This window comes from Lissotriton vulgaris, chromosome 4_1 (genome assembly GCF_964263255.1).
Source record: "Lissotriton vulgaris chromosome 4_1, aLisVul1.2, whole genome shotgun sequence".
Classification (NCBI taxonomy): Eukaryota; Metazoa; Chordata; class Amphibia; order Caudata; family Salamandridae; genus Lissotriton; species Lissotriton vulgaris.
In genome coordinates this window covers 1387496253-1387522177 of record NC_141691.1, presented here as the reverse complement: position 1 = coordinate 1387522177, position 25925 = coordinate 1387496253, and the positions used below count along the sequence as shown (strand labels likewise).

Genomic DNA, 25925 nt, shown 5'->3' with positions numbered 1-25925 from the left:
AAGAGAGCGAGGTGAGTGAAAGTTCCACAGAGGGGCTCGCGCTGGCGCTTAAGGCAAGGCAGTTGGTGAATTTAAAAAGTGGGGTTAGAAAAATTTGAGCAGATAGTTCCCCAAATAAGAAAATCCATACAACCTGCCAGTAAGCGTTTCAAATAAATAAAGCGTCTCCTATCAGCACTGCACTCGGTCTTCAAATCCAATAAGAATCAATGCTGCCAAGGTGCTTAAAAGCCATCCCGATCGTCGCCAAATCTTGTCATGTCTTCATAATAACACTCCACACGTTGGTAGGTTGGAAGTAGACTCGTGGTCTGTTTTATTGGTAAAAGCACGCAGCATAGGAAATCACAACCTTAAAGTCTGTAGCTTCAGCTTAACTGCCGTACTCCCGAACCTGTCTCCCGAACCCAGAACTCCACAACCATTCTAATTCTAACCTATTACATCATGGAAACTAAGATCATAACACAGCTTTATTTTTCACATCATAATAATTTTGTCTCGTAAGAAATCATCATGTAAATTGCCAACATGCAAGAGCTAGCTTTTAAGAGCAAATACGTAATCCTCTATTTTCATCATGCTCTTGTTTCTCCTTCAATTTTCATACTTTAAGAATCCGGCCACTAATTTCTTTTTATTCTTCTCTTGCCCATAATAGTTTTACATTGATTCTCCATTATTATATTATTATAAATTTTTTTTTATATATTGGCCTTTGTCAAACACATTTTTCGAAATAACGTCTTAAAGTTGTTCAATAGTGTATCAGTCAAAACTTTTTTCATGATGCTTTTTTTAGTACTTTTGGTTTTCAAAGTAATCAATCATTCATCTTACTTTTGTGCTTGTACGTGTATTTGCATATAAGTAGATACAAGTCTGGGAACATTACAAATTGCCTTAAATTGTTACATTTGCACCATTAGTAAATGTGTTTATATTGGAATGCCTGTCAAGAATGAAAGATGTGCTAACACTATTTACTTAGAGTGCAGGCCTTAATAATAAAGGCTTTTCATTAATGAATCCGATAAAGTTTGAACATCTTATACTTCTAGATGCAAACGCTTGCCTAAGTGGCTTGCAATCCCTTTTCACACATTCGTGCATTTGTACTGTGAACCACAGGGCTTGTACTACAGGTGCTTGGTCCTTGGTCAATATAAACTTGAAAACGTGTTGTCCCAGACCTCAAACAGTGTGTCCTGGAAGTCGAGCAATAGGAATTCGACACCTTTATGATGGTTTTCCCTATCAGCATTCAGGCACTGGCGCAGTTGTGGAATTCTTGGTAAACTGCTGGCCATAGGGCGATGGTGGTAATCCTTGGCAACATGCAGGCCTTGGTACAATAGTTAACATTCCTGTTAACATTCTAGTTCTAACACTATGGGCTTAGTTCCTGGAAGAATTCTCACTGTTGCACAATCTCAGTAATTCCTGGTTAGTTGCAAGCTCTGACACAATAGTGATAGTTTTTTGTGAAATGCTGGCTCTGACACAGTGGTAGTAGTTCTTCACAGCATGCTGTTCCTAGCAGTAGGCTAGACCTGACACAAGGAAAGTAGTCCCTGGAATATTGTGGGCAGCCACAGTATGATGGAGCCACAAATGTAAATTATTTGAGTAAATTGATGTTCAGACATGCTAAGAGAAAGTCCAGTGTGAGTGAACATATGTAATAGGTGTGTTAGTGCTCATGCTTAGCTAACCTCTCCTAAGCTCAAGGTAAAATGCTTTTGCCATTGCCAAGGTTTTGGAGAGAGGGCTGGACAAAGCAAACCTTACTGCATTTGTAAATGCTTCTTTACATTTGTGATTCTGTTTTAGGATGCAAATGTGACCTGTGTGGACTTTATCTGTTGGGGACTGGCCAATTATTTTTGCTGCTCATGCTTTGACTTGGTTTTCTCTGTGTTAAAGGGTGCCCTCGATTAATCCTTCTGCAGCAACAAACAGTGTTCTGCCATCTGAAGAAAATCTTCCGAAAGAAGTTAAGGAACTAAAGGAAACTGTAAAAGATGGCGATAACCAGCTTATTATCGTAAGTTAACTACCACTTTTGGCAGATGTTTACAGATAGGTTCTCTGAAGCAGACGTCCAGACTGCAGTTTTGTCAGATTTTCTACTTTAATTGATAGCCAATCGGATATTCCTACTGGGATCAGAGGCATCCTGGAATACTTTCAAAAATATAATTTTGAATGATTTGTAACTGCTTTTTTTGTGTTCAAAATAATTTTATTGAATTTTCAGAAAAAGTGACATAAATAGACAATGAAAAAACGTGGTAAAGAGCAATAAAACCTAATTGATTGATAAATACAAATTATTAGCAAAGTAAAATTGGTCAATTGAACTATCAATACAACAAGAATCAATCAAAGGGAAAAGTAACATACAAATATTGCAGATCCAAAAATTGTAAAACTATAAGTGACCAGAATGATTGATAAGAAATCAAGTTGTGATTAATTCCATGTAATGATAATTGGGCACCTCTTCTTGTAAAAATGATCCAGGACCACCAATCATGAACAGAGAGAGAAGAAGCATCTTTCTAACAAAAAGTGATTGATTTTAAAGCAGCCGCAATTAAGAAATTAAACAATTCTGCTTCTGAATCATTAAGATGATGTACAAGATTTACAAATTAACAGTTTATATGAAAGAACATCTTGAATAGGTAATATTTTTAATATAATGTCCCAAACTTCAGACCAAAATTTCGAAATTAAAGGGCAAATAGCATGTGTTGTAGAGACCCAGGGTGCAAGTTACAATGCCAACAAGTATCAAATGTAAGTAATTTAGCACGACATAAACGTAACGGTGTCCATAGCGAATTAAATAAAATATACGCATTTGTCTGGTAGAGAGACACCGGTAACCAACCAGAAATGCTACTAAGCCAAATAACTTTCCAAGAATTAGTAGAAAGGGAAATGGAAAGTTCAGGGTTCAGTGTTCCAAAAGACTGAAATTACATTAAGATTGGTACCTATTGAAGTAGCTAATTTTTTAGACACTGAACTGTCCGGCGAATACACCAGAAACCACAGCGGAGTCATCTCAGTTGCAAAACTGGAGTGTTTCTCGCCGGTAAATGTTGAAGGAATTATGGGTTTGCTTCAAGTGGTAAGATTAGGCTCCCCATTAGATCCATGCCCAGTGGCTGTGATTAAGCTGGCCCCAGTTCCTATAGTTACATCATTAGTAGCCTTTTTTAATAATATGTTCAGGAGATTTTCCGTCCTGCTGGAAACGAGCCTCTATTTCCCTTATTAAAAAAATCAAACCTGGATATCAGGGATTCGAATAACTATCGCCCTATAGCGAGACGTCCTTTACCAGCTAAATTAATAGAAAATGTGATGAATGTCCAATTGAGCCCGTTCCTTATGGCTACTCAGGCACTGGACCGGTCACAACACGGTTTTAGAGCCAGCCCTAGCACAGAATCTGTGCTAATCAAAACAATGGAAGAGATCAGAGCAGTGACCGATGCTGGGGGCAGGTCGGCGTTGGTACTGTTGGACCTTTCCGCGGCCTTCGATACGGTCCACCACGTGATACTGTTGGACCGTTTGAAGGCCTGTGGGGTACAAGGAAAAGCATTTAACATCTTAAAGGCATTTCTTTCCAACAGAGTTCAGAGTGTGGCGCTGGGCGAATTCGAATCGAAACCTTTCGTTCTACCCTGTGGGGTTCCTCAGGGTTTGTCCCTGAGCCCCATTCTGTTCAATGTATACGTCAGCTCACTGGCCCCAGTAATTCGGGCATTTGGCTTTGAACTTACCTTGTATGCTGACGACACCCAGATTGTGGTGTCACTGCTGCCCGGGAAGGAGGAAGGAGTAGCCAGGCAATTTCAGGACTGCATGTTGGCGGTGGGAAACTGGATGGCTGTAAACTGCCTTAAACTGAATTCAGCCAAAACGGAAGTTATAGTGTTTGGCTCAAATGTCAACTTCTGAAGTCCTAACTGGTGGCCTGAGCAGATGGGGAATGCCCCCACCCCTGTGCCTAAAGTTAAGAACCTAGTGGTGATGATCGATGATCAGCTTACCTTCAGACCTCAGGTTAACGCACTGTCTTCCTCCATTTCCTTTCTGCTCAAATCTATTCGAAAGATTCTGCCATTCACCCCAGGGAGTGGTAAAAAACAGCAGTTACCGCTCTGGTATTATCTCGATTGGATTACTGTAACAGTCTGTTTATTAATGCCCAACAGGGCATACTAAACAATATGCAGGTTCTACAAAATGCTGCGGTTCAGCTCATTACGGGCCTCCCAAAGTAGGCCTCCAGTTCCCTGGAGCTAGCCAAACCTCACTGGCTCCTGCTGCGAAAGCGAATCTTGTTTAAAGTGCTTTGCCTGGTGTTTAAGGCCTTGCAAGGCCTAGGGCCATCATTCCTCCGGCAGTATTTCTTCTGGTATCTCCCGACATGGCACCTTAGATCTGCTAACGCAGGGCTGATTGTAGTCCTTCGCATTAGGAAAGCGCGGTGGGGAGGCATAAGCTTTGTGCTGGGAGCAGCCAAGGCATGGAACGCCCTGCCCCCGGCTCTTAGAAAGATGACGGACTTCATGACCTTAAGGAGAGCTCTTAAGACCTGGCTGTTCACTAATTAAGCTTTAATCGACCGTGCCTATGGAGTTTTTTCAGAGCGCCAGGACACCCAAGGGGAACAGAGCGCTGTACAAATGTCAAAAATAAATAAATAAATAAAATGTATACAAAATAGATACTGCATTGGAAGATGCAGATACAGCGTGAAGATAAATTATCAAATCTGTTGTAACAGTAGATGGGATACCATTCGGGAATGAATCTAAAATTGAATTGCATAAAGATTGATATTTAACAAAATCAGCATTAGGTAACTGGAAATTTGATTGTAAAATGTCAAAGGGAATAAAGGCATTATCACGAAATAAATCTTGAAGATAAAATATACCTGCCTTAATCCAAGAAATCCAAAACGTCACATTTCTATTCAATTTAATAACAGAACTATGCCATAGTGATAAATCTGTGGTAGAACTTATGGGAGAAGCAAAATTTAAATCTAACCAAGTATTAATCTCGAAGATTTGATAATAATTGAATGGTGTACAACTGTAGATTTATGAGACATTGTAAGCAAGGTGGGTAATGGAAAAGGAGAAACAAGTGATTTTTCTATATCATACCAAATAGGAGGTTTAAGTACAGAGGAGGCATTAACCCATAAGGAACCTTGTTTCAATATGAATGCTTTATGATATAAAAGAAAGTTAGGAAGGCCAAATCCTGCATGGCATTTAGGTATTTTTAGTTTAGTTTTTTGTAACAAATTCGAGGTGGTTTATTGTTCCAGAGAAATTTGGATAGCATTTTATCAACATCTTTATGACATTTTAGTGGAAACTGAGTAGGGATCATAGCAAGGGAGTAAAAGATTTTAGGAGCAATATTCATTTTAATAGATTCCATTCTCAGTGAGATGAAGGGAAGACCATCTTGAATTTTTATTCTTAATATAATCAAAAATAAAATTACTATTTAATGTTAATGTAGTTGGTATGGAGGACGAAAATAAAATACCGAGATATTTCAGTTTATTTTTTTGCCAAATAGTATCTGCCACAGGTAGCATATCAGGGGTACAAAAAATATTTAAGGGGAAAAAATCTGTTTTATTAACATTAAGTTTGTATCCCGAGACTACGGAATATTTGGTAATAATGTCTAATAAGGACGGGATAGTGGAAATTGGATTACTGATAAATAATAACACATCATCAGCATAGGCTAAGGTTTTGATAGTAACATCCTTAATCTTAATACTTTGATAGCATTACAATTTCGTATATAATTAAGAAAAGGTTCAATTCCCAAAATAAATAAAAGAGGTGAAAGGGGTCAACCCTGCCGTGTCCCTCTAAAAAGGGAAAATTGAGTAGATATTTAGCCATTAATAAATAAACGAACAGTAGGAGCATAATATAAGGCAGAAATCATACAAATAAAAGAGGGACCAAAATTAAATGATAAAGTCCGAAATAAAAATTGCCAATTAATTTTATCAAAGGCTTTTTCTGCGTCTAAAGCCTTAACTCCAGAGGGAGCAAGTAGGGTAGGACTCTGCTCAATTACATGCAATAAGGTTTTTGTATTGTTAGCAGAATAACTATTTTTCGTAAATCCTGATTGATCTGGGTGGACAATAGAATGAAGAACAGAGGCTAATCTAGAGGCAAGAATTTTAGCATATAATTTACAGTCTTGATTCATTAAAGATATAGGACGATAATTGGAAACTAGGGTAGGATCTTTATCAGGCTTGAGAAGTACAATAATTAAAGCATCAGCAAAAATGAACCTGAAATGGTCCTAGAAAAGCCGAAATATGTAAAAAGTTGAAATAAATAAGGTAAAAGATGAGATTGGAATTCCTTATAAAATTCAGCTGGAATACCATCAGGACCTGGAGACCTATTTTTTTGAAGAGATTTTATGGCTTTCAGAATTTCATCAGTGGTAATGGGCAAATCTAATCCAAGTCTATCCGATTGTGAAATTTGGGGTAAATCACAAGTATTTAAAAAGCGTCAATTAATGAATTGTCATGAAGATCTGGCTTCTTATATAAGTTAGAATAGAAATCCAGGAATTCTTTAACAATATCATTATGGGACAACGCAATCTTGCCTTGAGGACCATGAATAGAAGTAATCTGTGTTTTATCTCTTTTAATTCGCAGATAATTCGCTAGGAGTTTTCCAGACCTATTGGCATTGAAACGAAATCTAGCATTTGATTTAGAGATTTGGACACCAGCTCTCTTACTGAGGATAGAATTAAATTCATAACAAAGTTTTTGCAGTTTAACTTTGTATTGAGAATTATTGGATGTAATAAATAACCGTTCAAATTTTGCTATTTGCTTCTCTAGGTGTTTGATATTAGCGTTGAATGACTTGTTCTCATATGCCATAATAGAGATTGTAGCACCTCTGATGTAAGCGTTAAATGCGTCCCATCTATTGCTTATAGAAGTAGAATCTTCCAAATTAAACAAAAAATAATCTTGAATGGCTTGTAATAATTTAGGCTTATTATGCTCATTAAGAACAATACCAGTATTTATATGCCATCTGGTTTGCTTAGTAAAAGTGGACAATATATTTAAAACAAAAGAAATTAAGGCGTGATCAGATATATCAATATTACCAATGATAGGATTAGTTGCAGATTGGATAAGAGACGGAGAAAGTAAAAAATAATCTATTCTAGAATGGGAATTATGGGGATTGGAAAAAAAGGTAAAACATTTATCAGTAGGGAAGTGCAAACGCCAAATGTCAGCTAGTTTGGTGGTATGAATGAAGAATTTGAAAGCATGAAAAACCTTAGGAGGACGAAATTTAGTACTAGACAACCTATCTAATAATGGATCTTCAATAACATTAAAATCACCCCCAACAATCATCGGAACTTTAACCAACTTTAAGACTTCAGTAGTGATATTAGACCAAAAAGTAGGATCATCAGCAGTAGGACCATAAATATTAACCCCTTTGATGCTCATGACGAGCTCAGCTTGTCATGCAGTCCACTGGTCGTGTGCTGATGACGAGCTGAGCTCGTCATGAACAATGGTAATCAAAGGTTCTCAGCACAGGAGGGGAATTGCTGCAGCAGTGATGGTGTTAAGCAAAAATAAAGTAGAATCATGAATTTTAATTTAACTATTATATATCTACCCTCCGAATCTGAAATTTTACCTAAAACTTGACAGTGTAATTTTTTCGCAAAGAAAATAGCAACCCCATTTTTCTTTCCATTAGCAGGAGATGACCCAATATTATCAACCCATTTCTTTTTCATATAATGTAATATTTTATCATCAACATGGTCTCTTGAACAAAACAAATATCTGCTTTACAACTTCCTAAATAATCAAAAAAGTTGGTACGTTTAACTGGGTGTCTCAAACCTTTCACATTAAGAGAAATAACTTTAATATTGTGAACATTAGCCATTATGAAGAGAAAAAGTACTAGAACAAGAAGAGGCGAAAAAAGCATAGCAGAGAAATAGATGAGAAAGAGTAACTCCATATTTGAGAAAAGGACAGGAAGAAAAGAAAACAGGGAGAAAAGTACAAACAAGATACATAAATAAGAACATAGAAACACACACGCTCTACAAGCATGGCCAGAACTGCTGGAGCCCAGAAATGTATAAATTATTCATAAAGTTGTCAGCAAATTCGTAACTGGAAAGAGTCGGGTAGTAGGGTCATGAGTATCCATTGAATGAGGAACTTGTTGATCAAGAAAGTGTCGCAATTCTTCCAGACGTTGAAAGGATTTGGAAAAGTTATCTTTCCATATGCGATGGATCAAAAAGTCCATATTTGAAACCATGTCTTCGTAACTGTGGACGAAAGGCAGCAAAATCCTTGCGTATTGCAACAGTTTCTTTGGCAAAGTCTTGGTGAATAATTTTTTTTTTACCATTTACCATCAGTGAAGGAATGTCTCTTGCAGCTTTTCTTATCAAGACAAGATGATGATTTCGAAGGACTTTGAATATCATTTGCCTAGGTTTAGTATGGCGAGGATTGCGATGAGAAGGGATTCTATGGGCTTTATCCACTTAAAATATTTCTGAAAACCTGATATTAAAAAGACCAGGGAGCAAAGATTCCAAGTATAATCGACAATTAGAACCCTCAACTTCTTCGGGCAAATTAAAAATGCGAAGTTTGTACTGTCTATTTCGATTTTCCATATCCAAAAGTTGAGCATGCATAGGAAGTATTTTCGCCACTAATGGTGTAAAAGCATCCACTTTATTTTTATTATCCTGTGTTTTGATGGAATTATCAGAAATTTTCATAGACAAGGAAGCCATATCTTTACGCACACTTTTAACTTCTGAGGCAATATTTTCAGTATTAACACGTAGTGCTTGAATTTCTTCCAAAATTAATGAAAGAGAAGGTTCAGAGGACTCCACTACCTTAGATTTAACTGGAGGAGGCGAAACTTGCTGTCTCCTTTTATTGTTGACTGGATTTTTATTTTCCATTTTGAGGAGAAAAAAACCCGCAAATAGGCTTTATTGCAACACAGATATGTAAAAATAATGATATGTGAAGAGAGCAATGAAAAACTCTTCAAAAGCACTGATGCTGCAGCTAAGTAGGACTGTGGGCGTGGCTAGGCCCAAGCCAGGCCCTTTCCTAAGAAGCACTCCTCCCCCTGAGCACACACAGCAGGCAGTACCTTCTTGAGAAGCTGGGAGCAGGAACCAGGGGGCAGGAATCAGAAATTCCGTTGAGCAGATCGACCTCAAAATAGCAGAAAAGGTAGGAATCTGCTTTTACTGCTAAGCGACCTCATTTGCGCTCAAATGCTGACAGAGAATTCGTCGTTATGAAGGAAAACGGGCCGTCGATGTATCGGAGCTCAAACGCCGGCGGCCATGTAGTTTGACGCGCTCATGCGTCTCTATTTGTAACTGATTTTAAGAAAAATTCTAAACTAAGCATTAAAACGCCCACTGCACTGGTAACGAGATACTACTCCATTAAGACCTTCATTAAGACCTTCATTACAATGTCTTAGTAGTCCAAATGTTCAGCAAGTTATAGCTACTGGAATGGGTAACCCATCATCTTTATGTAAAATTATCAGCCCAAAATATGGTGATATAAGCTTAGGTCTGGACTGGGCATGTATTCCTTCACCGAACCGAGGTATATAAAAGTCAGTTTGGTGCCTGATGAATTACTAATTGAAGCAGCAATCACCCTCCACCATGTATCTGTGGGACCAGCCTCATTGACATACTAGTTACTCATGTTTTGATAGAAGCAGCCTTGTATCTACACTACTGGTTCTGATTTCTTAATTTTTTGCTGAATTGTCTTAGTTTTGACTGGTGGCATGAAGATATTGAAAATATTACAAACCTGACGATCCCTTTCCAATTTTGCACTGGGATTGAAACATTGACACGCTTATTATATTTGGGAAATATTTAGTTATTTTGTCAAATTAAAAGTTTCTGTGCTAACTTGTTAAATTAAATAATACTGCATTGTAAATTGGTTAGTATTTTACTACTGAATGAAGATTGAAAATTAAATAAAAGGACTGCATCTACTACAGTGCTTGGGGGGAGTACTCACGGCAACATCCCTGAAAAGTTATTTGCTGCTCTGCGTGCGTGCTCCCACAATCCTGTTTGTACACGAGCTGTGGTATATCTTGTAAATAAAGAGACAAACATTCGTTCATATTGCATGCCCTTTTTACTATAATTTTACATTTTTAGATTACTTAAACTATTTATCAGTCACCTGTGAACACTGGATTTGTTGCAGTCACCAAATCTAAAAAAATACAATTTAGTCTCTGACTCATACCTGAGGTAAGCATGGGCCAGATGTACAAAAGTTTTGCAAGCTGATTTGTGACTGCAAAAACAGCATGTGGATTGTACAACTGGCCAAAAGTGTGAGCTTTAAGCATTGCATAGCAAACAGAAATACATCGCAAAATGCCAATGAAAATTATTTCTTAATTGCAAAACTCAAGTGTACACAGCCTTTGTAAATAACAAATTGATGAAAACACCAAATAGTACTCCTAAAATACCTTGACTTCTAACAAGAGGTAATCGTGTACAAACCACAAAAAGGTGCCCAAAATGCAACCAAACCATGACATTAGATGCTGCGCTATGATTTTGGTTGTACCGGTACAAAAGGGGGTGGTGATGGACGGAGCATCTGAATCAATCAAATTATTTTGGTTATACAGCATAGCCAAACCATGAGAAAAGAGGAGGATGAATCTAGGAACATATTCCTTGTGACTGCACCAGAGTTTTTGAACTCGAGGTGAAAAATGCAATGCACAAAGGATATGAGACAGATATATGCAGTATGTGCTGTATATTCATGACCCCCTTGGTTTACATGGGACTGCACAGTACTGTAGTATGACGCACCATGGCAAACGCATCAACGTTAAACATGATGCACTGTACAAATGCTGCAATACAGTTCAACACTATTTGTCACAGTTTTTTTCACATCTTTATTTTAAAGAGTTTACCTTAATCACAGGAAAATAATAAACTCTTACAAAACTAGGGCTCTCAGGCCCTCTCCCATCCCTGTCCCCCACAGAAATCCAGTAGGAGTAATTGAAATCCATGATGTAGCAGACTCCAAATCTCTTCGATAGATATCTCAGCCAGTAGAACTCCCAGTGGGTGTCGCCACTGCGCCAGAATCCAATCTTCCTAAACAAAGAAAGCGCTCCCGCCGCATAGCCCTTCAGCTGGTGTACTTCAGCAGCATCGTAGAACGCCACACCTCCTCGATCTCTCAGGATTCCCTCCATACCATACAACAGCGGCCAATTTGGAAGTCCAGCTCCTGTTCTCCCCCTCCCCTACCCAACTCAGCAATGATGCAGTAGTGAGTGTTGGCCGCCTTTCATTCGGATCCCTCTATTCCCCAACTGAGGAAATCATTGGTGACCTCAGTCGAGGTCTCTAGGTCCTCCTGTAACTTATCGTTCATTTAAGATGCAGTTCCTCAACCATGGTCCATTCCTCCATGTCCCTCGTCCATAACTCACAGCTGGGTGCTCTTGTCCCCAGCCATACAATGGTTATTCGTCTTTATATGAAAGGGACACGTTAGTGATAGATTCCTTACCATAGAATATCCCCAGGCGTCAGACCGGATTTGGAAAGTTTTGCTTAGCAGTACCCCTGCGTGCTAGGTGACGTCCTGCGGCTCTGCATCAGTCACTGGTGTCGTATCTGCCGAGATGACGTCACAGAGACTACTTGGGCGTCACCCATGTGCACTGGCATCAGCTTTTTTTTTTCCTCACTAGTAAGCGCAGATCCAGTTAGAGCACGTACCCTAGTCTTTTTTTTATTATCTTTTTGAGACTTTTGTCTCTTGTTGGTTTTCTCTGGTGCTAGTGGGGATGCCTAGTTTTAAGTCTTACGGGACCTGCCGTCGCAATATGTCGGTGGCGGACCCTCATGACGTCGGTCTCCACTGCCTGGAGCGCAACCATGACTCCCGGTCCTGTCTGGACTGTAGGGCTATGACCCTGAAGGCCTTGAGGGAACAGCGCCGGAAGTTGCTCAAGTTTGACACGCGCCATTCGAGATCCAAGAGTCGTTACCCGTGACCGCTCGCTGAGCCGTCACCACCACTCCTCTTCACCCTCTGATTCGGGTAAGAGACGGCACAAAAAGAAGTTGAAGAAGAGTTTTCGCTCTCCGACATCCCCCCGTCGGATGCGGACTAGGGGGGCAGGGGATCCGCCCCTGTGGCTCCTTTGGAGCCTTGGAGTCCCGCGGCCTTCCCGCCTTACCCGGGTCCATCGGCGACTCCTGCACAAATGCAAGAATTCCTTGCTGCCATGGACCGCCTGTTTAGGTCGCGGGTTCCTGCCTTTGCGCCCTTCGGGCTCCGCGGTCCTGTGTCTGAATCCTGCTGGTCCGTCGACTCCTGCAGCGGATCCAGCCGCAGTGCCGCCAGCGGCTCCGGCGTCACAGGATCCTGCGCCCCTGGCTCTGGCCTCTGCACCAAGAGGTCCCATGCTGCCGGCTCTGCCGGCAGCGCTGCAGTAGATACCGCTGGTTCCGTCTTTGCCCTGGTTCCCGGAGGGATTTGTCCCTGCCTGGGATCCGAATTGGGAACCGCTGCTGGCTCTGCCCCAGCCGGCGCCGTCCCCGGCGCCGTTTATTCCTTCACCGGTCCCTGCCCCGCGCCGAGGCCCGTGTCTCTATTTCCTTGCTTCACGCATGGAACCCCGCGTCTGACTGGTGCGACTCGGCCCTCCAGACATTGACTGCTGTTCCATTGTGAACACTTAGGCCCCGCCGGAAATCGGGCGGCTACCGCAACTTGCTCTCATTGTGTCCCATTGTGAACACTTAGGCCCCGCCGGAAATCGGGCGGCTACCGCAACCACCCATCTGGGTTGATTAATTTTCATACGCTGATAATTCAATCACCTTCCTTCTGACCGCAGCGGCACCACCAGACGGTACGCACTGCATGTCTTTTAATCTAGGTTCGCCGTAATCTGGGCGACTACGAACCCTTGTTCGCATCGGCACCCCTCTCAGTCCGTAACTCTGGAGCCGTAACAACACGTAGAAATTCCACTCACGAGCTTTCCTTCCGGAATAATATAACGACGCCATCGGATTGGACGCCCATACTTGCCTTACCACTAGGCACCAGAGGTCTTGCCCTCTCCTTCCAGTTGGTGCCTATTGGAACCGAGACACAGTCATCTCCTAGCTCCAGCCAGTATTGAGGTCGCCAACCCCTTCTTGGACCTCCTGTAAATAGGCTTGCATATTAGGCAATACATTGATTGTCCTGATGATGATCCTTCATTTTAACAGGATCGAAACGCCGTCGACAGTTGATGTAGTTTAAACACTAGTGCCCCACTGTGTGACATAAATGCATTTTTACTACATGAGTAAAGCTAGATTGATTCTTTCCATTTTTTGCCCTAGCTACTCACAAATTGTGAAATTGCCTGTTAACCTCCGACCTTTGTAAATTGTTTGTCTAGCCTTGTTGTTTGTTGTGGATACAGGATTGTGTCCCACTTTATACATGTTGTTTGAAATGTTTTCTATCCTTGCCATTGATTAAATTCAGGGTCCGGCTGGACACCTTACTTATTATAGTGCAGATTGTGGCCTATAATTATAAGTCTGTACATTCTGTTTTCTGTCAAGGACCTTTGTTGATTGATATTGTGCCTACAGCGCCGGCAGAGGAGGATGACTGGGAAGGGTCTGAGGACCCGCTTGCTCGTCAGTGTGATTCTGAGCAGGACTGGGTGGATGACTTGGAGGAGGCCGGTGGCTTCGACGTCTCCTCTGATCCGGTGTTTGCCTCTCCCCCGCCCATCATGGAGGAAGATGCCTCGTATACGGTGGTGCTCCGTCGGGCTGCTGAGGTCCTTAACCTCGATCTCCCCACGGTGACCCTGAAAACAAATCTCCTTACTGAGGTGCACCAGCCGGCGTACACTTCATCGGAGCTGCTGCTGCCCTTTAATGATGCCCTCACCGAAGTCTGTTGGGCACTTGGTCACCGTCCCCCACAGGGGCCCCTGTGGATAAGAACGTCACCTGGCATCATCGCCCAGCGCCGGGTGACCCTGCCTTTCTGACCACTCATCTTACACCCGAAAGTCTGGTCATTCAAGTGGCATGCGGTCAGTGAACACCGCATGCCTCCTGGGCCGCTATTCCCACGCGGTGTGCTGCCTCGGGCTGTGGCTGAGGGCAAGGACGCGGCTAGATGCGCCATTCGTTGTGGCTTGGTTACCGCAGATTCCCTCGGTAGGGCAATTTCCACGAACGTGGTGCTTCGGCGCCACGCCTGGCTGAGGTCCACTGGGTTCTCCCTGGATGTCCAGACCTCGCTCATGGACATGCCTTTTGATGGCACTCGCCTGTTTGGTGATCAGGCCGACACGGCTCTGGAGCGCTTTAAGGACTCTAGAGCTACGGCTGAGTCCTTGGGCCTTTCCACCACACGCCCGGCCACTTTTACGTTTCATTCCTTTCGTGGCAGAGGTGCCCCTGGCCATTCGTTCAGTCAAAAGCCTGCGCAGAACCAGACTCCGCATACCAGTGGGCGCCGAGGTGGCTCAGGGGGGCGGCGTGAGGCTCAGTCCACCTCTGCCCCGTGATGTCTACTTCAAAGCCTTCCTTGTCTGATCTTCGGGTCGCACCCCATGCCAGTGGGTGGCAGGATTCGTCATCAACTTCCCCATTGGCGTTCTGTCACTTCCGACAGGTGGGTGCTGCAGCTCATCCGGAGGGGCTTCTCCCTCCACTTCGAGTCTACCCCCCTGCCATGCCATGTCGGGGATCACTTTGCGCTTCTCCAGCAGGAAGTTATGGCCCTCTTGGCCAAGGAGGCCATTGAGCGCGTTCCTGGGCCAGAAGTAGGATGTGGTTGTTGTTCCCACTTCTTTCTGATCCCCAAGAAGGACAAAGGGGGTTTGTGCCCTATTTTGGACTGCGGGGACATCAATCGCTATCTCCGGAAGGAGAAGTTCAAGTTGTTGCCTCTGGCTGAGATCTTGGCTGCCCTCGACCCTGGAGGCTGGATGGTAGCGTTGGACTTGCAGGATGCATATTTTCACATTCGCGTCCTGCCGGCCCACTGGCGTTACCTGCGGTTCACGGTAGGCCAGGAGCATTTTCAGTTTGCCGTGCTCCCTTTCGGCCTTATCAGCGCCCCTCGGGTGTTCACGAAAGTGATGGCGGTGGTTGCAGCTCGCCTGCGCTGGTCAGGGGTGTCAGTCTTCCCCTACCTCGACGACTGGCTGTTGAAGGCGGGATCGCCCCAGGCAGTCGTCACCCACCTTCAGACTACGGCCGACCTCCTGCATTTGCCGGGGTTTTCCATCAATGTGCTGAAGTCGCACCCAAGTCCCTCTCAGAGGCTCCCTTTTATCGGAGCGGTTCTAGATTCGACGCGGTTTCGTGTTTATCCTCCCGAGCAGCGAGTCTGGGATATTCAGGCTATGATTCCGATCCTTCAGCTCTATCCTGGGTTTCAGTCCGGATTTTTTTTTTCTTTTTTAAACTTTATTCGCACCTGCACCATGTGAATGACATTGCATCGTATATACTTAGTATGCTGTACAGTTGTTTTCTCCCCAACCAAACATGTCGTTCTGTTGCAGTTACATCATGCTGTGTATAACATTTTGCAATAAATCATGAGTATATGAAATCATTCTTTTCCCAACATGCCGTTCTGTTGGGGCACTTTCTATGCATCAGTACGTTATACATCCTTTTATCAGGTCCAGCAACCAACCACATAAAGGATCACAACTCCCGATCCTCCCTACCACTCCCACCCCAACCCCGTACGTCTCCTACTCACAATAAGTCCTGAACAAGACACTCTGTACCAGTGATACCAAATTCATTTAGTGTAGGATACATTTACAGAAGCCACACCCGTGCATCTGCAAGCTTCAATACTCTTTCGCTGCGCATACCTACTAGCTACATATTCTTCTTCCGTTTACAACCCATCTGCCTGTGATGTTGTCATCTCCATCCCCTCCAGTTCTAACAGCATTATCTCCCAGTCTTGCGCAATGGGATACTTTCTTTGTCCTTCTCCTCCTCCCGTCTCAACACGATGCCCTCCGTTCTACCCCATTTCACCAGCTCAGACTGCCACGTTGCTATCCTGGGTGCTCTGGGTGACTTACACCGCATCGTTATAGCCCTAGTTGCTAATAACAGGGCCAGGTCTAAGAACTTCAGTTGAGCTTTCTGTTTCCTAGATCGTTTACGGAATCCTACCAGACAATATAGGGCATCTACTGGCACCAGCAGTGAGGTCACTATACGTAACATCTGGCAAACCTCTCCCCAGTAACTGCGTAGCTGCGGACATGCCCACACCATATGAAGAAAGCCATCTTCGTCCGCTTTGCAGCGTGGACAACAGTGGGGGGAATCGGGGAACATTCTATGCAATCTCTGTGGGGTAAGGTACGCCCTGTGAAGCACCATGACCTGGATGAATTTAAATTTAGCGTTCCTGGACACTCTCCTTGGATGTTCAAGTACCAGCTGCCAATCCTTGTCCGACAGTACCCCACCCGTGTCCTGTACCCATGAGTCTTTAAGTGTAGTGAGAGGAATCGCTGCGTGTTCCCTAATCCCTGCATATAGCCACCGCACTAAGTGACTACTCGTTCTCATATAATAAAGCATATGGACCAATTCATGTTTTGTAGGTTTGAGTCGCTGAGGGGCCCATTTGCTTTTAATGTAGTGAGACACCACAGAGTGTAGAAGATATAGCCTCTGGGGGTCCCCCGTTACCTTCAGGAAGGTGTCATGATCCATTAGGGTATCATCCCCAAAGAAGACGCCCACTGCTTCCAACCCCGCCTCTGCCCCGGGTCGCAATCTGCGCTGTGTAAGCCTACCCTGGGGCGTTGGAATACCTAACAGGGGGACATTCTCCGCAAAGGATATTGTGTTGAACGTATACGCCAGTGCCTTCCTCCAACAGATCAGAGCCGTGCTCAAGAGAGGATGGCAACTCTGGGGGATCCAGCTCCCAGGCAACAACAATGAGTGCAATTCGCCCCGTGCTAGTCTGTCTGCTGTGAAGTCTATTTCATGCAAGTTCCTGCCTGCCACCCACCTTCCCAACCACTGAAGTTGACTGGCGTAGTAATACCCCCTAAGGTCAGGCACCCCTAGACCGCTCAGTTTAGTCTCTAATTGGAGCTTTCGGAGGCTGATACGTCTGCGGCCAGAACCCCAGACCAGATTTATCAGGATCGTGTTCAATGTATTGAATATTGATTGTGGAAGAATGATCGGCAGATTAACAAAATAATATAGCATACGGGGAAGCAGGACCAACTTGGAAATGGCAATTCTGCCCATGACTGATAGGGGTAGGGCCGTCCAAAATCCCACACTACTACGGAGACCCGTGATTGCTCTCTTGACATTACCCTCTATCTGGTCCTCTGGTCGCCTATACACTTGTATGCCCAGATATCTGAACGTTGTTTGGGTCACCGGGATCTGGTATCTCCTGAATCGGAGAGACGGAGGGTGTGGTAGGTCTCTAAAATAGAATCCAGTGGACTTTTCTGGGTTAATTGCTAAACCAGACACCTCCCCAAATTGGCTAAAAATTCCGTCTATGTTCGAAAGGTCGGCCACCAGATCCATAAAGTATAATAGAATGTCATCTGCGTATATAGAGATGAGGTGGTGCGTGCCCCCTATCGAGATACCCATCCTTTCTTCTCGGGCCCGAAGGATCAAGGCCAGAGGCTCCAGAGCCAGCACAAACAGAATCGGAGATAGAGGGCAACCCTGCCGGGTGCCTCTGTATATTGGGTAGCTATCTGAGGTGTACTGACCGGTACGTGCACGGGCCGATGGGTCCGTGTATAGTAATCTCACCCATTTCAGCAAGGAGTCCGGGAAGCCAAAGCGTCTCAAGGTCTCAAACATGTACGTCCAAGACAGGGAGTCGAACTGCTGTTTCATGTCAAGAGCAACGCAACCTGCCCGGGGGCTGTCCCGCGGAGTGGCAGTCATAAGGGCGTGCAGTCGCCGCATATTCTGGGATGTACTTCTTCGCGGGAGAAAACCACACTGGTCTGGGTGGACCATAGCAGAGAGGTGGGGCTGTATTCGGAAGGCAATGGCCTTACTCAGAATATTGTACTCAGTAGAGAGCATTGATAGGGGCCTGTAGTTGGACAACTCAAGTGTATCCCTCCCCGGCTTGGGTATGGATATGACCAGGGCCTGCATCGTTGAGGTAGGCAGTCTCCCTCCCCTATACGCCTCCTTATATACCTTTTCCAGAATAGGGACTAGGGTTTCAGAGTAGGTCTGGTAAAATTCCACCGGTAGCCCATCCATCCCCGGCGTCTTATTTCGGTTGAGGGACCGAATGGCAGCCCGGATTTCCCCATGTGTCATGGGGCCGTCAACGTCTTTCTGGGCCACCGCAGACAGAGCCGGAAATGTTAGATCACGGAGGAAGTCCTCTATTCGGTCTGGGTCCTCCGAGGGGAAGGGGGCATACAGAGCCTGTAAGTGGGCACAGAATGCTCTGTTAATCTCGGACTGTGTGTGGACTATCTCGCCTAATCTGTCACGTATCCGAGTGATCACCGGGGGATCCGGATGATCTCGTATCAGGCGGGCCAATAAGGCACACGACCTGTCAGCCTCAGCATGATGCCGGCGTAGATATTCTTTATAATCAATAACCCTCAGGGTTTCCAGTACCTCTGCATGAGCAATGTTCTCTGCCTGTAGATCGCCCTGTTTCTGTGGGTCTATACTTGCCTCCCTCTCCAGTATTTTCAGTCGGTTTTCCACGTCGCATAGTCGCTTATGGGTTTCTTGCCGAGCTCCCACTAGCTGTCCAATGGCAGCGCCCCTTACTACCACCTTCATGGCATCCCGCACCACTAGGTTGGACGTTGCGGAGTCCCAGTTTTCGAGAAAGTAATTTGTCAGAGCATCAGATAGTGATGTACGAAAGGGGCCATCTTCCAGGAGTAGTGGATTAAGTCTCCAGGTGGGCACCGGGGACGGTATCCTGCCCCATAGGAGGTCAAGTGTCCGTGGTCTAGTTTTGGCTAAGTATTCCATACTGCCAGTCTTCGTCATTAAGGAACTGGAGCACAGAAACCTATCTATTCGTGTGTGCAAGTTATGTACAGGAGAACAATGAGAATACTCCTTATGGGCCGGGTGTAACTCACGCCATGCATCCACTAGTCCCCAACCCACAGCCCAGGCCGTAAACACCTCCGTCAATTTTGTGACCCCAGCCAATTGGTGGGGGGGGGGTGCGACCTATCCAGGTCCACGTCTAAGATCATGTTCTAGTCACCCCCCAGTATCCAGGGAATATTAGCCCAATCGGACAACTCTGCTCACCTTACCCAGATATACCTCTTGGTCGAAGTTCGGGCGTATATACTGCCTATAGCTAACAATGTGCCATCCAGCGTTCCTTTCACCATAATGTATCTCCCTTGATCATCCACTCTCCTCTCTATCTCAACAAAGGGCGTCCCGTGTGGGACCCAGAAGGTCGCCCACCTATTAAAGGCAGAATAGGTTGTGGAATATATAGTACCCCTCTAACGTTTCCTTAGTGTCTGTGCCTCTGCTGTCGTTAGGTGTGATTCCTGCAAGAATGTGATCTGTGCGTGTTGCCTCAGTAAGAACGCATGTATCCCGTGCCTTTTCTGAATGGCACCAAGCCCACGCACATTCCAGGTGGCAAATCTATAGGATCCTTTTCTCTCAGCCATTGTCTCCTTCTATCTGATCTCGGAGTGTTAGTAGGACTTTCCTAGCGCATATTATGAGTGTCAACCTGGAGACCGCTGTGTTCCCTTCCCTGAACAGAACTAACTTGGCGCAGCAGTGTAACAGTGCTGAGCCGAACGAAAAAATTATGAATGGAATAAACAAAACACAATTGCATTCGCCAGTGGGGGGGTGGCCTAGCGCTGCTCTAGTCATCTTAACTGCCTTACCGGGTGCCGCGGGCTCTACAGTGAACCAGCCCTGGGGCAGTAATTCCAGGAGTCTGTTCTTCTTTACCATCTGGAGGTCGTCCATGAGCCTATCGGGGTGGAACCAGCCAGGAGGCCCCGCCCCCAGCCCTTACGCCACTAAGACGGGAGTCCTCCCTGTAGCCCCACCCCCCAGAAGCAGATAAATACAGGTCCCCCCCCTCCCCCCCCCCCCCCCCCGGAATCCCCCTGAGTAAAGAGGTTACTAGTAGAGTTCATTTGTCACCAAAAGAATATCAAATGTCACCAAGCGATCCGTTCGGTGCAAACCGGACCCTGCATCGTCTTAGTTGTCCAACAAATCATCCGCTGCCCTGGGCGTGACCGTGGGGAACAGGACCATACTGTGCTCCGAGTCAGAGTGAATCGTACTGTCCTCTGTGTCAGTGTTAATTTTCTCCTGATCCTCTCGAAAGCTGCCCACCAGTTCCATGACGTCCAGCTGTTTCTCCCTCGACGGGCCGCGATTCCCAGGTCTCCTTCCCTGGGCAGGGGTGCCCTCATCAGTTGGACCTGAACCCCTCCCCTCCCCGAGCTACCGGTGTTTGTGTCCCAGGTGGCCTCTTGGCTGCCATCAATGCCCACTACGTCCCGCCATTCCTCTGCGTCTGCGAGGCTCTCAAAGAAATGTGTCTTTTTTTCATATACAATCTTCAATCGGACTGGGAACAATAACGCATAAGTCAGCTTGGCCTTTTGAAGTCTCTTTTTCACATCCTGATATGATGAACGTTGCTTTTGTACTAGGTTGGTGTAATCCGGATAAAGAGACACGCGGCAGTTCTCATATTGTATTAGAGATTTCTCTCTTGCTCTTTGAAGAAGGGCATCCCTGTCCCAGCGATGATAGACCCTCCGCAGCAACATGGTCCCGGAACCACTGCTCCATGGAGTCCGCTGCGTGGACCCCCTCACAGCGCTCGGGAAGGCCAATGACGCAAATATTGTTGTGCTGATTGCGGCCTTCCGCGTCCTCCGCGCGGTCCAGTAGTGATGTTACCTGCTGCTGCAGCTGCTGAATGGACGTCGTGTGGTCCGCCACCGTCTGAGTGAGGTCAGCAAGCGCAAGACCATGATCTTTGACCTTGACAGCCAATTTACTGTGGTCAGCCTTCAACAATGACCGGTTGGTAGTGAGAGTCCCAAGTTGACGCTCCATTGCCGTCCTAGAGTCTCTGATCTCATTCAATATCAGATCCAGTTTGTCAGAGTGTTGTCCCTCAGCAGTGTTCAACCCACCGATTCCGGATAAGGTCCCGCCGTCCTCTGCGGCCGGGGCATGCTGTACCACAGCCGGGTCTTCCCGGTTTTCTTGTGTCCTCACCCCCTTGCACACCATGGCAAGAGAGGCCAGCAACCGGCCAGCCTTCTTCAGTCTCCGGTCGAGTTACCCCTTACAGGCCTCCCCACCCTCTCTCACGGCGTTCCTTCGTCTTCGGGGCCCTACAGCCGCAGTTCTCTGTCCACGACTCACCCTCCAGTGATCTAGTTGTCAGCCAGTAGCAGATATGGGGAAGGCCTCTCCTCAGGGTGTAATCCGTCCCCACCACAGCACCAGTCTCTCTACTCCACACGTCTTCCTGGCCGGCATCCAGGGCCAGCCGGGTCAGAGGGAGAAGGATATCAAGAAAAGGGGTGAGGACAAGCGGGGGCAAAGGAGTAGGCAGTCCCCAGTCCAGCGGAATCGGCCTCCTCACCGACTATCACCAAGTGCAGGGTCCGCGCTCAGCTTGGCACCCTCTGTGGTATTCTCGCGCTCCTTAGCCCGCTCCCGGGTCCTCCAAAAGCACTGCTGGTCCCAATCTCCAGCCAGCCCAGTACAATCGGCGGCTCGGGCCTCTCCCGGTCACCCGGGGGCAAACTGACCAGTGCCGATGCTCTCCTCCGTCAACACCGCCGCCTTAAGTGTCCCGGGTCGTCGCCACTCGCGGCAACAGCTGTCAGGTCATCAGGGCTCGCTCCGACGTCCGCGAGGCCAGAGACCTCGCACCTCGATTTTCCTTAGCCCGGGCAGGGTCGGGCTCCTCCCGTACTTTAATCCCCGGCTGCTATTATGAATATAGGCCGCAATAGGCCCGGGCTTCCGTTGAGAGCCTCGCTGTCTGCGGTTTCTCCTGGTGGCACATAGAGGTTCCCAGGGGGTTCCTGCGGTAGGATCCGCACCTCGGCAGGTAATACTAGCCCTCCAGACAGTCTAAATCAGGAGATTGCCCCTGGGCAGCACCGGAGCTCGGGTTTCAGCCGACCACCATCTTGGCTGGCTAGCCACGCCCCCAGGTTTCAGTCAGGATGACCTCCGGCTAATGGGCCTGATGGACTCCTGCATCTTGCTAGTACAACATTCCAGATGGCATATGTTGGCTCTGCAGTGGGACCTGAAGTTCCAGTGGGCGCAGCATCAGGGCAACTTGTCCGATCACGTCCAGATCTCGCCGGGCACTGCACGACACTTGCAGTGGTGCCTCACGAATAGCGATTGGGTCAATGGCAGATCCCTCTCCCTTCCCCAACCGGAGCACACGGTGGTGACGGATGTGTCCCTCCTGGGATGGGGAGGCACCTTGGGAGAGGCGGAGATCAGACGCCTCTGGTATCCGGCGGAGTCCCGGCTCCACATAAATCTTTTGGAGCTTCAGGCGATCCGACTGGCACTGAAGGCATTATTTCCCTCTGTCCGGGGAAGTGTAGTGCAGGTGTTCACAGACAACACCACCGCCATGTGGTATTGCAACAAGCAGGGCGGGGTGGGGTCCTGAACCCTTTGTCAGGAGGCTCTGCGCCTCTGGACATGGCTGGAACGTCAGGGCATTACCTTGGTGGTTCAACACCAGGCAGATTCTCTGAACACCAGGGCGGACAAACTCAGCCGCCAGTGCTTGATGGATCACGAATGGCGTCTGAACTCTGACATGGTGCAAGGTCTCTTTCTGCACTGGGGAGAGCCTTAGTTAGATCTATTCACCATCGAAGAGAACGCGCAATTTCATCAATTCTGCGCGTTGGAATTTCCAAGGTGGCACTCGCTCGGCGAAGCTTTTCGTCGTGAGTGGAGCTGCGGTCTTTTTGTACGCCTTTCCGCCTATTCCACTTCTGCCCAGAGTGCTGAAGAAGATCAGGCTGACAGGGCCCAAGTCATCCTTGTGGCTCCGGAATGGACACGAAGATAATGGTATCCCGAGCTACTCGGCATGGCGATCGACCCCCCGATCCGACTGCCTCTTCGAGAGGATCTTCTTTCGCAGCAGCAGGGGACGTCCTCCACCCGAACCTGTCCAGCCTCCACCTCCATGCGTGGAGATTGAGCGGCGACAGTTGATAGCCTTCGATCTTCCTCCCGAAGTCTGTGATGTCATTCTGGCAGCCAGGCGTCCTTCCATGAAAACGGTGTACGCCTGCAGGTGGAACAAGTTTGTGGCATGGTGCACAGATAAGTCTGTGGATCCCCTTTCTGCCCCTCTTTCCTAAGTTCTTCTGTTCCTTCTTTCCTTGGCCCAGCAGGGCTCAGCTCTGGGCACTATCAAGGGTTATCTTTCTGCCATCTCCGCCTTTCTGCGGCTTTCTGATCAGCCTTCTCTTTTTAGGTCCCCGGTTGTTAACCGTTTCCTGAAAGGCATCACGCACACGTTTCCTCCTGTGCTGTTCATAATGCCTCAATGGGACTTAAACCTTGTCTTGACATATCTGATGTGCACTCGCTTTGAGCCTCCTCATACCTGTCCTTTGCGTCTTCTTACTATTAAGACTGCTTTCCTGGTAGCGATCACCTCTGCCAGAAGAGTGAGTGAGCTCCAGGCCCTTTCTTCTAAACCTCCTTTCCTTTCTGTTCATCCGGACAAGGTGGTTCTAAGGACCCGTCCTTCTTTATTGCCAAAGGTTGTTACGCCCTTTCCACAATGGGCAGACCATCACTGACCACCTTCTTTTCGCCTCCGCATCCTTCGAAAGAGGAGGACAGGATCCACTGTCTGGACCCAAAACGTGCGCTCTCATTTTATCTGAAACGCACACAGCAGTTCTGGGTGGATGACCAGCTCTTTGTTGACTACATGGGTGCAAAAAAAGGTCGGGCGGTGCACAAACGGACCATCTCTCGGTGGGTCGTTCTCTGCATTAAAGCCTGTTATTCGTTGGCTAAGAAGGAGCCTCCTGTGGGGCTGCGTGCCCATTCCACCAGGGCAACAGCAGCCACTACTGTCTTGGGACGTGGTGTTCCCTTGCAGGACATTTGTCAGGCAGCTACGTGGACCTCGCTGCACACGTTTACCAAGCATTACTACATTGACAGTCAAGTCCGGAGGGACGGCTTCTTTGGCCGTTCTGTTCTCTGTGACTTTCTGGTGGAATCCTGTTCGCGGACCCACCGCCGGGGTTGGTATTGCTGGGGTATCCATTCTAAGGTAAGGAATCTATCACTAACGTGTCTCTTTCAGATGCACAAGTTACTACTTGTGTAACGATATATCTGTAAGAGACATTAGTTAGTGATAGATTTCTTACCGCCCCACCCTTCCTCCCCGTTCTGTGAACTGATTACTAGGGTTAAGGTCATCCCTTTTAGGGCCCTAGTTTCAATGCACCAGTGGCCAGTATCTTGCATGGCTCTGCTTTCCTGGCGCGGAATGTCGTGTACAGAACTGACGCGAGCGCGCATGAGTGGCGCCTAAGTAGTCTCTGTGACGTCATCTCGCACATAGGACGCCAGTGACGGACGTGGAGCTGCAGGACGCCACCTACTGACGCGCAGGGATACTGCTAAGCAAAGCTTTCCGGATCCAGTCTGACGCCTGGGGATATTCTAAGGTAAGGAATCTATCATCCTGCCATAGCCACTTAGCTGAGTGCTGGAGATGAACTGCAAAATAATACAGCTCTAGGTTCGGCAGTCCCACCCTCCCTTCCACCCTAATCTTTTTCAACGTATCCAGTGCCACATACTATGCTTTCCCGCTCAGACCAGTGCAGTCACAGGCTGTTCAACTGTTTAAACACTGTGGACTTCAAAGGACAAATCGAACTCTGCAGGACATGCAGACAGCGAGTGAGGGGAACCAATTTTCCAACTGTCACCCTTCCCAATAGGGGGTGAGAATTACAAAATCTAAAGAATGCCCCCAACCCATCCAAGACTCCTCCTATGTTGTATTGGTACTGCTTATTTTTGGTGTGGGCCATCATGATCCCATGATACTGGAAGCTTCAATCTCTTGCCAAATACCCATTTTGAGTAGATGTTCAAGCTGGGATACGCCAGTGGGAAGAGAAATGTTTTCCTCCTATTCACCCACAAGCCCGACATTGCACCAAAAGCATCCAGGTGGGTCAGTAGCAGTGTCCGTGAGTCTAGCAGCGACCGGACATAGAACAGCGCATCATCTGCATATAGCGAAAATATAAGGGTGGTACTCCCTATTTCGAAACCCCATTCTTCAGCTTCAGTCTCAGCACAGCCGGCCAGTGGCTCAAGAGCCAATGAAAGAAGTAGTGGTGAGAGAGGGCACCCTGCATTGTCCCTTTACCCACAGTCCACTTGCTTGATAGCACCCCCTCTCCTGCGCATCCCCCTCCCCCTTTTGACCCTGGCCATCGGCTCTGTATAAAGTAGTTTAATCCATCAGCAGAAAGAGGGGCCAGAGCTCAGGTCCTCCAGCACCTCCAGGAGGGACGACCTCTCCAGCATATCATACACTTTCTCAAGATCTACGGAGACCAGCGCTAGTTTATTTTGCTGCCCCA

The 25925-nt window shown here is 46.6% G+C and overlaps 1 protein-coding gene across 1 annotated transcript in view; it reads left to right on the top strand.

Annotated features, from left to right (window-relative positions):
• ESCO1 (establishment of sister chromatid cohesion N-acetyltransferase 1) overlaps positions 1–25925 on the top strand; it is a 431983-nt gene that overhangs the window by 250578 nt on the left and 155480 nt on the right. The window contains exon 5 of the mRNA XM_086965629.1: positions 1927–2047. Coding sequence (XP_086821755.1) covers positions 1927–2047 — 121 coding nt within the window. The remainder of the gene's footprint in view (positions 1–1926; positions 2048–25925) is intronic.